The 11,463-nt window shown below is 33.7% G+C and overlaps 2 protein-coding genes across 4 annotated transcripts in view; one reads left to right on the top strand and one right to left on the bottom strand.

The window, feature by feature from the left end:
* The first annotated feature begins 1,469 nt into the window (after positions 1-1,469).
* Positions 1,470-3,352, top strand: LOC106109204 (THO complex subunit 6). Its single transcript, XM_013290614.1, has 4 exons — positions 1,470-1,669; positions 1,759-2,148; positions 2,545-2,707; positions 2,993-3,352. Exons 1-4 carry the CDS (start codon positions 1,566-1,568, stop codon positions 3,311-3,313), a joined length of 978 nt encoding a protein of 325 aa, XP_013146068.1. The 5' UTR covers positions 1,470-1,565; the 3' UTR covers positions 3,314-3,352.
* Positions 3,353-3,569: 217 nt separating this feature from the next.
* The window catches only part of LOC106109483, a 13,569-nt gene continuing 5,675 nt past the window's right edge, over positions 3,570-11,463 (bottom strand). For 2 of the 3 annotated variants that reach the window (XM_013290997.1, XM_013290996.1), the window contains 4 exons: positions 9,562-9,650; positions 7,241-7,756; positions 4,362-4,582; positions 3,570-4,054 (listed from right to left, as the gene is read on the bottom strand). In XM_013290997.1, the coding sequence (XP_013146451.1) occupies positions 3,592-4,054; positions 4,362-4,582; positions 7,241-7,756; positions 9,562-9,650 (1,289 nt within the window). In that variant the 3' untranslated portion in view covers positions 3,570-3,591. Of the gene's footprint in view, positions 4,055-4,361; positions 4,583-7,240; positions 7,757-9,561; positions 9,651-10,228; positions 10,338-11,463 lie in introns of those variants that run through there. The other variant, XM_013290998.1, reaches the window with a different exon arrangement.

Raw genomic sequence — 11,463 nt, 5'->3', positions numbered from 1 at the left:
GCAAATCTCAACATTGTATGATTGAAATGAAGTTAAAAATATTTATAAAGATATGGCATGGCAGTCCTATAGTAGATGAAAATACAATTTTACTTGTATGCCTTTGGTTATTTCTTAATGTTATGCCAGCCATATTACACAACATTACCAGCTACCCCATAATGAAAGCTTTACCTTTATTACTAAATAAAATCTACAACTTTGCATTAATGTTAAACTACCAAACATAATTTGTGGAAATTTGATAGATACATACTTTAACTGCATGGTTTTGATGATAATAACCTATAATATAGTTTGAATACTATAAGAAAATCTGACCAAAAACTCACCCTTGATCTTCCAAGCTATCTTCAAGTTCTGCACATTTTACTTCTATTTTTCTTTTCCTTTCGTGGTCAAGTATTTCACGATTAGGTTGTTTGTTCGACGCCGAATCCAACTTAGCGATCTCTTCTTCTGTGCGATAATTCACAGAATCTTTGGTTTTTCGTACTGAAGCCCAATTCCTTTGAACGAAGCCATTAGTTCCTGATCCTCTCGGTGTCGTCAATCCAATGCCATTGTACATTGTGTTGTTTTATTTACCTACATTGATATACAAGTCAATTAACAAAATTAACTCCATATAACAGCGCAATTTGATACGTCGACTAAAAGAGTAATTGATAAAATTACAGTCCGCACTATATTACTTCAGTTATTAAATTAAGTACAAATACGCGGAATGTTTATTTGGGTCAAGTTATAAATATCTCACCAATATTCTATATACAGCTCAAGAATTTTTATTCGTAAATCGCACGTCCATCTTGGCTGAAAGGATACGAATTTATTGTCTGTATTATTGGTCAGTGTGACCAGATTTCATTTGACATTCTGCTTGCTACACGTCTTAATTCAATGAGCTTTTCCTGTGTTATCAGTTCCTAATAGAAAAACATTTTTTTGAGAAGGACAAAAACCTGTTGCGCCGACCTTACGGGAGTAGGATAAGGAGATGATGATGATGAATAGAAAAACATTTACAAGGCCTCTTAAAAACGCTAACATAAGTTTTATGGAAAGATTATTAACAGTGATGTATAAGTGTACAGATCTTTTTTTTTATTTCAACATCATGTTTTTATGTGGTTATCTATTTAAATCTTGTTTAATTTACATTCTTTAATAACTCTCCCGGAATTCTGCTAAAATTTTAGAAAAACACTGAAACTGGTCACACCTTAATTTGTCAACTTTTCATTACTCTATGACAATCTATGGTTGTGCGTTCCTATTTATGAAATGTTTTTTACTGGGATCAATTTAAAACTGATTTTTTTCTTCTCAATGACTTTAACTGAATAATTGAATTTTGTTTAGGACGTTTTAAATAAAAATAATATCATCGGTTATACAAATTCAGTTTACATAAAATAAAATAAGTATTTACTCTAGAATTCCATAATCTGTCACTTTATTTAAAAAAATATTCATTTATTTTTGACGTTTAAGGTTATGTTTATGTTTGATTTGCAAAAGTTGAGAAATTAGAAAAAAAACGTAATTTAAAAGACTGTAAAATGCTGGATAAAATATTGTACAACACTGTTCTGTGTCAGACATATTCACCGTGTGGTAAATATTTAATTGCTGGTAATATTTATGGACACATAGCGGTGTTTGAGTAAGTACATCCTTATTTATATCAGTATGTTTTTAAAAAATCTCTTATAGTTTACGACATAGCTGCTGATGAAACTATTTTTTTTTCAGTCTCGATACTATTCTTCATCCAGTTATTGAGTTACTTACGCCAGATTATAACAAACCAAAACTTTTGCATCTGTTAGAAAACAAAACTCAGATATGTAGTTTGGTTAGTACTGAAAACTTCCTCATTGTCGGCACAGTCAATGAAATATCTGGCTGGGATTGGAAAGCCATTGTTCAATCAAAATTAAGTAAACCTGCTTGGACTATCAAAATTGCATTTCAATCGAAAATCGATGAAACCGATGTAAACAGTTTATGGTTTAATGAAGAAGAAAATAAGATTTACGCTGGTTGTGGTGATAATAAAATTTATGTATATAATTTGGAGGATGGACGACATTTAAATACATATGATGGACATAAAGACTTTATTCATAGTGTACATGGGAGGTAAGTATAAAATTTAATTAATTTCATTATTATTCTATTGTAAATTTACTAAAATGATATTGTAACTTCATATTCATCAACATCAGCTTGCTGAATTAACTAGCTAGCTAATTAACTAAGCCTTAGTCAACATTGGCCCAGTTCATGTTGACATCTTTGATTTTTTTCCCCAATATGTGCATATTGCTATTGTTTTCCATCACTGTAAGAATGTCATAAAATATGTACAAATGAAATTTTGAAATTGAAAAACATTGGAACATGAAGGATTTGAACCCTGGAACTCCAGATTGCAGGTCAAGTACCGAAGCTCTTAGCCACCAACATTCTTTTATATAAACTATTTGAAAACTGCAAGAAATGTTGGCAAACCTAATGTTTATTGTAATGTTCCAGAGGTAAACATTTAATATCAGCAGGTGAAGATGGTTTAGTAATGCTGTGGGACACAAGAATGGGAAAGTCACATAACAAACTGGAGCCACATAAAAAAGCTAACATATCCAGACCTGAAATCGGTAAATGGATTGGATCTGTGGCTTTAGATGAAGACTGGATAGTAAGCAACATTTTTTGAACTCCAATACATTAATTTTCGATATTATAATTCTCCTGATGTTTTTTCACAGAATATTTAAAACCCTGCTTAAAATCTCTGTATTGTATGGTTAGCATTAAGAGAACTCTTGTAGTGTAGAGTACACCTGTACTACCAACTACCAACTTTAATAATTGATTTATGAAAAAATGTTTTCTTTTGTGGGCAAAGTTCGAAAAAATAAATAAGTTTCACAGGTAAGTAAAACTATTTACAAATTAACAACATTATTTTTTGTCTTTAAAGGTTTGTGGCGGTGGTCCTCGGCTATCACTCTGGCATCAGCGTTCACTGGACCCAGTGATGGTGTTTGATATCCCAGACCATGGTATCCATGTCTCATTCTTCCATGATGACTGTGTGGTAGCGGGAGGGGCAGCTAAACACCTCTATCAACTCAGTTACTCTGGAGAAATCAAAGTGGAACTGCCTGTGTCCGCTACAACCGTATACTCTGCCGCATTAAGAACTAACCCAAATAAGTTGCTTGCGATTGCCGGATCCAGTCCAGAAATCGACCTCTGCACTAGTTTTAAATACAGAGATCAGGTTTTACATTTTAGATAAGATGTGTAATAGCTCTGAAATATTATTTTTGACAATTGATTTGAGTTTTATTTTATTTAATCCATTAATCTAACAAGAGTTATTTTTTTATATAATATAAAACTGGTAGAAAGGTAAATTGGACGGTTTTTTTAGAAGCCAAATCTGTAGATTTCAATTTTTTTTATAAAGGTTTTTTTTTCTTGAGGTTGGCTCTTATTAGAGTTACCAATAAAGAAATTCTATGATAGAGTCATGTGAAATAAGTAAATCAACGTTATTTCGTAACAAACATTTTATTAAATATATCCATGACCAGCTACAACCGCAGGTATGAAACCCTGACTTCCATCTTTTTTCTTAACATAAAACCACTCTGAATCAACGTCGCTCTCACCTACACCTGGCACCAGCATCACAACGTCCCCCTTCTTCACAGATAAAGTCTTGTTCAACACGTTCCCGCCGTAATCACTATTGACAACTAACAAAGTCTGACGTCTCACAACACTTTTAATTTGTACATTTTCTTTATCATGAATTTTATCAATATTGGAACAAATAGATTTAGTTTTTAAATATAACGTATCAAAGTCTTTTTCGGCGCAAGTTTGAGATCTATCTGTGCGTGTGCGACTGCGTGTTTCGGAACGCGTTCGCCCGCGCAGTTGTTCCTTCTCCGTGTCCGTGAGGTTGCCGCACGGCCGCGGATAGATGTCGGTGCTGCTTTCCCAGCACGGAGTCTTTTTTTGTACTGATGTCCTGGAATATGCACATTATTTATATATTTACATTTATATATTTTACTTCATTGATCTTAAGATGAGTAAATTGAAAAAAAATGATCTGTAACAAAGGGTCAAAAACTACATGCCAATAGCTGCAAAGAAGCAAAGGTGCCATGGTTATTTAAATTTTCAGCCAATGACAAGGGCCTTTGCAGCCATTTGGGTATTTGAATTTTACAATTTACAATTAATTGTTCTACAGAATGTAAAACAATAAAACAAAGTTTTTATAATGTCATGGGGGAACAGCTAGTGATAAAATTTTGTGCGGAAAATTTTACCTGTTCGGTAATATTCCTAGCGGTAAACAAGCGGTATACAGTACGTATCCCTCGTGGCCATGTGGAGTCTGTGCGTACACCCACTGCTGGTTCTTGAACACTGCGTTAACGACGGTGCCCAGCGGCAGTGTCAGCTCCTGCTGGCAGTCCTTCTGCGTCTGGTACAACGTGGTCGGGAACGCTATCACTACCGGAATGTTTCCTGGGTGATCTATAGATGCCTGCCAATTATAATGTACAATTTATCTAACCGTTTTTAAAAGCTTGTAATAGAAATCAACGTATTCGAAAAGTAGTAACCAAGATTCATAATCATGTGATTTACAGTATGATTAATCAAATACGCAAAATGCTACTATGGTTTAAAGTTTGCTTAACGTTTTATTTTTAAATAAAAAATAGAAACGTCTAATCCAGTTTTAACGACTGTAGATAAAATGTAAATGATAGATTACAATCAGTATTGATGACAAGTAGCTACTCAAAGCATAACAACGGCATATCATTTAACAGAGTTCCATAACCTATAAAAACGTTTTTAATTCACGATACATCAGGCAAAGGTCGAAAGACTAATCATCGGAACATTATATAGTAATTTTTTAACGTCTTCGGATATATCATATTACATGCGATACGAACTGGCGTAATTAACTTACTAGCGTTTAACCTCGCCGAGATATATCGTTGTTTTAAATTAAGAGCACTGATGAATGGCCCAGCACAGGTCCGCACTCGGTAATGCATAATTAATCAAATATATTTCTGCCAGTGTGCAAAAAAGTTTTTATTTTGTCACAGAAGCTTAATACGGTAAAAAAAAAAATTAAACAGAACAGATGCAGTTTTGTATCACAAACGAATTTAACGAACAAAAAACAATAGCATCGTTAGTTTGTTTTAACAAGGAATGTGCTAGTAGTAGCAGGTGCACTAACGTTTTCCCTTTCTTGTTGCTATGGAACTAAAGGGCATGGGAGTGTTCTAACCGCCAAATTAACCGGATGACAGTGCAACCTTTATAAAAAAGTACAAAAAAATATCTTGTCAGATTGCGATCCAAGTCAGTCCCTGGTTATGTTTTCTTTTTACATATTTACAATCGAAAATAGCGTTCAATTTTCAATACGGAGAGAAGATAATTGCGTGAAATCGCAGTGTAATTTTTTGAAAATCGGTAATGTCCAAAGGCCGAAACGAAGTCCGTATTTAATGTTGCCAAAATACCGTGCTTTAAAGATGCAGTTTATGCCGCGAACAATTTTCTGCCAATTTCGCGGTTAACTTACTGTCATTTTTTTTGAGGTTTAATATTTTTGTATTTTTCCAAACTGTAACAGAATGGAATAAAAGGTATAATTTTGATATACATGTGAACCACTAATTTAATTCTATTAGGTAAAAAGTATTGTTTTCCTATTGCTCGTTAAAGTTAGGATTAATTGAACACTTCTGCAAATATACAGCCAAAGTACTATGTAGTTTTTTACTCGAACATCTTCAAGTGACCCAGTCTCATTAAAGTGCCATTACAAATGTTTTGACTGTTAACATTTAGCACGGCCAAAAATAGATAATTGAAAATATACCGACGAATACCAACCATGTGCAACCGTTAAAGTTCACTCTATCATAATTTCTCTTATGATGTAGGAATTTTGATGAAATCGTCTCCGCATTGGTTATGATGTAAAAACAAAAATTACGAGCAACACAATTGTCACATAAATTATAGAGAAATATACAACAACATGAACCTCAACCCATTGGAATAGAGAGGATAATCGCCAAGAAGTAAGAGTAGTTGAGTCCGTAAGCGTTGTTGCCGCACCATCGAACATTACGTTGTCACAATAATATTGCAGGAATGAGTAATGGCGAAGGTTCTAGAATCGCGACTAAATTCAAAATGTTCAAGCTATTGCAATAAAGTACACTCGTAAATGCATACGAATTACAGTTATACGTGCTTGAATGCTGTGGTGATATTTTAATTAAAATCGTGCAATTTAAATTTAGAAATAGATAGATTTAGCAAAGTCGCTATACATCTTTCCGGTAGTACCAAGTCTTAAACGAAGGAAAGAAACGAGCCCAAATAATTTGATATCTAGACTTGATTGAGTATTTTTTTAAAAGAAAACGTTAAAAACCACTATAGAATTTAATTTCACTATCATTCATAAAAGACAAGACTCATCATTAACACAGTTACGACGAACGGATGAGGAAGTGGGCTTGATTGTTAACACCGCACGACACACTGACACAATCTACCATCGATTTGCGAAGTAATTAAATATGAATTAGACGACCATCTTTATTTCAAACTCGGAAGTCATGTAGAGTAAATGTGTTTTTTATTTATGTGGCATTGATTGAACGACAACTTTCGAGTGGTAGAAAATACTGGCAGTTTACTATTCATAAAAACGCTTAAAACTAAATAAGTATGTTATCTCTGTTATGTGATAAATGCCATAAAACAATAAAATTATTAAAACATCAGCTCAACCTGTAAAATCGTCCGAAATGGAAATTACTATTTAGTATATCTTGTTGCAAATAAAATTGCTACAATATTGTTACAAATAAATTGGTAACATATTTATGGGTTAATAGTTATGTTAACATTCTGCGGTAATTCGTTCCCACGCGATCGCATTTGTATGGTTTCGTTGTTATACGAAAGCTACTAGTCAGTTGGTCAGATTCGCCGACATAATGATCATGTAACATATGGCTAACTGTTTTTATTGCCAGTAACATCTGGCAAAAATAATCTATATATTGTCTGTGAATCTTCTTTTTAATCTGTACTTGTAGAATGGACAATTCAATGAATTTTGAAAATGAAAAAGAATAAAAAAAATACTTACTGCACTCAAGAAGCTATCCAAATCTCTAATGTCGTATCCGAATTTTCCGTTTTGCCGCTTTTTTCTCCTGTGTCGATGTCTGTGTTTTCTCCGTACGTACTCTTCTGTGCCAACGCTAGTGTCCGAGTAAGATTCCTGACCGTTGAACTCCTCACAAGCGCTTCTAAACTTCAAATTATGATAATTCTCATTACGACCAACAACTCGATTCACTTGGCCTTTGTACTTCGTAACAAGTCGTTCAGTTTCGTTTAGTTGATTACAATTCTTGCTTAAATACCCCAATTTGTTTTTTATTATATCGTCTTGTTTTACTTTGACGTTTTCGAGGTTATCTTTCAGTACCCATGTTAATGAGATTTTAGATTTATGTCGATGCCGCAAAGGCGAGGAATGCCAAAGACCCATGTCTTCGATTTCGACGTAATCGACGTCTGAATGCGAGTTTTCATCGGATTTCGGAGTTATTTTGCAATTCGCCAGTAAATCTAGCACTTCGAATATTGGTGTGTTATCCTGAAATTATTTATTTGATTAATAGATTATGTTTAACAGCATTACCTGCTATATTTATCTTGAATATTTATTAAATGTGTTTAGAGTCTAGACGTTGTCCGCCCATCAATATCACACAATCTAATCAATACTAATATACGAGTAATAAGGCCTAAACAAGCACTACTTCGTGGCGTAAGATGTCAGAAATCACAGCAATTTTTGAATCATTCTTTCTTGAATAAAAAGTCCTACTCTTACGACACGTTTTAGGCTATACAATTTCACGCCATTACACTTAGGGGGTAAATAAATTGGAAAAAACCACACGTGGGAAAAGGACCACAAACTACCAGCTGCCAACATTAAGGTAACGGTAATTATGACATTTGTATTTGCAGAATTTGACAAATGTAAACAATAAAATATAATTTCACGCGAACGAAGCCGTACGGGAACAGCTAGTTTATAATATTACAATAAAGTATTCAACGGCGAATTTTTATATTAGAATATAGATTGTTATGATTGTTATTTTATTTATATGACAATAAATAATCTGTTTAATAGTAATGTGATTATCGAATATGAATTGTTATAATTTATAAGATACATTCAGAATTAGCATGTGCGAGACCGCGGACATCAGACAGCTCTATTATTATGTTATTTAGCGGATGATTTAATATACCCATAACACGTTATTACATCTAATCCTGTTTCCATTATAGTTCGAGTGAAAATAAATGTAAAAATATACGTGCAAGTCACTAAAAAACTTTTTTAGTCACTAAAAAAAATCAAATGCAAGTAGCCTATGTGTTCTTCCACACTATCCTCTATATCTATGCCAAATTTCATAGCAATCCGTTCACCAGTTTAGGCTACAAACTCTATAAAACATCCATCTAAAATTTCGCATTTATAATATTAGTATTCTTAAGGGTTTTGAAAACTCTCTGTGAATTTGTTTTTTTTTTTTATTTTACTCTTTCCCATCATTCGTTACACATTTTAATGTACAAATGATTTTCTAGTTTATTTACATAATACTAAGTTAACATTAACGTTAACAAGTATGCATTAACGACTCGAATGTTCGTTATCGGGCACAGCTTTCCGGCGGCGATGTAAGAATATTTTTTACCCATGTTATATCACCAAATTAAAATGCAAACGAGTAATTTACCTAAGAAATTCACTTCCATATGCACCCGGTCTTTAATTAATACATTTAACTATCTTTGACTGGTAAATCACTTTCTAAAATGTTGCCATAAGCAGTGATGTACAAAATACCTTGGACGAAGTATTTGAAATACAAGATATTTTTAAATAAAGTATTTCAGATACCAGATACAAAATGCTTTCGAGAATATTATCTGAAATACAAGATACAAACAAAAAATTTAATAAAAGTATTTTGTAGTACAAAATTTATGGTTCGTATCTTGTGTGTATTTCGTCGGTGGCTTAGAGTATAAGCACATGACTTGTAATCTACAGGTCTAGGGTTCGAATCACGCCATGTACCAATGTGAATTTCGATTTTCAAATTTCATATGTACATAATTTACCCAAAGTTCTTACGGTGAAGGAAAACATCGTGATGCCTGCACATATCAGCGAAATAATTCAAAGATATGTGTAAAGTCAATCAACCAGCACTTGGCCAGCGTGGTTGACTATGGCCTAATCACCCCTTATTAGGGTAAACTCCGAGCCCTTCGATGGGAACGTATAGGGAGCTAGAGATTGATCTGATTGAGATATTTCAAATATCTAGATAAGACATATCTCTGGCCGTAAGTGTCTGTTCTACGTACCGTAATACGTGACTGCGATGTCCCTTGTACATCTTCGAATTGATCTGTTGCATTTTCTTGATAAGGCGGTGGTGGGTCTTTTGTTATTTCTGTCAAAAAATATAAAAATAGAACCTCTTTATCCCATATGTCTTATATACCTAGCTGTCGTTGTAAATACTAGTTTGAACTTGATGAATTAGGTAATTGGTACTATCGCTGTTTACTCTGAATATTTAAATTACCTATTTTAAATTACAAAGGTGAAGATTATGTTTTTTTTTAACTGTGTGTGCTGTCATATGGTGCATTCATATCTACTGTGAGATAACAATTCATTCAACATGGCCATTAAATTTAAAAGCATATTGAATGGAAAATGTGTTTTGTAAGCATTGGTATTGAAATCCGCCAGAAATGTATAACTCCCAAATAACATCTATCCGATAGTTTAGTTATTTTGAAAATATACGCAACATGAGGTCCTAGATTCGATCAACAGTTTTATTCCTATAAAACATTTTCAAAATTTCATTTTAAAATGTTTGATTATATAAATAAATATCCAACTACAAATCACTGTTCACTTTACACTAAAATACACTAAAACAAGATTTGATTAACGCGAATAAATTCTGCATATTTGGAATGTGAAAACACATTTGAAATCCAATAAAAATTTGATTACCGTTGTTTTTTAGATGTATCAAAATTACAAACTAAAATGGTACGTTTTACGTATTTATATAAAAGCGGGTGCGCAAGATAGAACTAAACCCACGACCGTCATCGACGAGTTCGCGCCAAACACTGTTCAGTTAGAGTCAAGTCGACTTCGATTCCATACGAGATACCGAGATAGAGTAAGCGATAATAAGCCTTCCTATAGCTAAAAGGAGATAAATTACAAACAAAAATATATGACTTAGATATGAAATTTATCCATTATGTAAGGAATTAAATAACGTACATTTTTACAGTCAACAGTTTTCGTATTATAAGTTCCGGTTTGAGTAACGTATCTTCACATACCGTAACGAAAGGGGTCTGTTGCAAATTAACCCCTTTCTTATTTGAAGTGAAGAACAAGTAACGATACAATCTAATTGTTTATTATGCTGCGTTAAGATTTTCTATATCTCTTTCCCTGAAGGGCTTTATTATATTTTTTTACAAGATTCCGAAAGCAGATAGATAAGTTAAGGATACACGATGAGACAAAAAGCAAAAGGATGATCGGTTTTGTCACGTCTTATAGAAATGATTGGATGTGAAAACGATCACAAGACAAAAACTAGTGATGATGGAACGTTTTTTTTCACCAGTCACGCATTATCTTAGACCTAACATAGTGTTCACAAATTGCGTAACGATAAACAAATTAACCCTAACGACTCGCAACATTCTCACGGGCCCACGTCTCGGACGCACCGCCGCGCCCGCCCCGGGACACGATCCGCGGTACACACCAACTGCACTAGTCATACTCTAAATCATGCATAACGCAGGACAAATCCCAATTATCACAAATACACAAACATAGGCTCGTTATAACACCAGTAAAGCGAATCATTAGTACAACAGGTAATGTAGCTTACTTTATCATTGTTTCGACAGCGATATTAACGAAATCATATCATAAAACTGCACCTCTGCTATTACAAACAAGATGCTTGATTTTGAATTCACGTGCTGGCTGGATATTCTCACTTCCCTTCTTCTATTGCCCTCATCCTCACTAGAGTGGTCCACAAATCAAGTAATTCAACATTTAAATGTGTAATTCCGCATTTAAAATACAACATTATGGCAACCCTGTTATGCGGTCACGAGAGTTTCATTATCCCTACGTTTGTAGCTCGCCTAATTTAGACGGACGAGTGTTTCGGAGTCATTACGATCGCGGGATCGCACGCTCCGAAC

This window comes from Papilio polytes, unplaced genomic scaffold (assembly GCF_000836215.1).
Source record: "Papilio polytes unplaced genomic scaffold, Ppol_1.0 DF821289.1, whole genome shotgun sequence".
Lineage (NCBI taxonomy): Eukaryota > Metazoa > Arthropoda > Insecta > Lepidoptera > Papilionidae > Papilio > Papilio polytes.
Note: the sequence above shows the minus strand (reverse complement) of the source record. Positions and strands in the feature narration are given on the sequence as shown.

What these genes read in the sequence shown, in the direction of transcription:
- LOC106109204 (XM_013290614.1), top strand. Translation starts at nt 1,566, where the DNA reads ATGCTGGATAAAATATTGTACAACACTGTTCTGTGTCAGACATATTCA. An exon ending in ATTCATAGTGTACATGGGAG is followed by an intron (nt 2,149 to 2,544) that starts GTAAGTATAAAA and finishes GTAATGTTCCAG; the next exon opens with AGGTAAACATTTAATATCAG. An exon ending in CTTTAGATGAAGACTGGATA is followed by an intron (nt 2,708 to 2,992) that starts GTAAGCAACATT and finishes TTGTCTTTAAAG; the next exon opens with GTTTGTGGCGGTGGTCCTCG.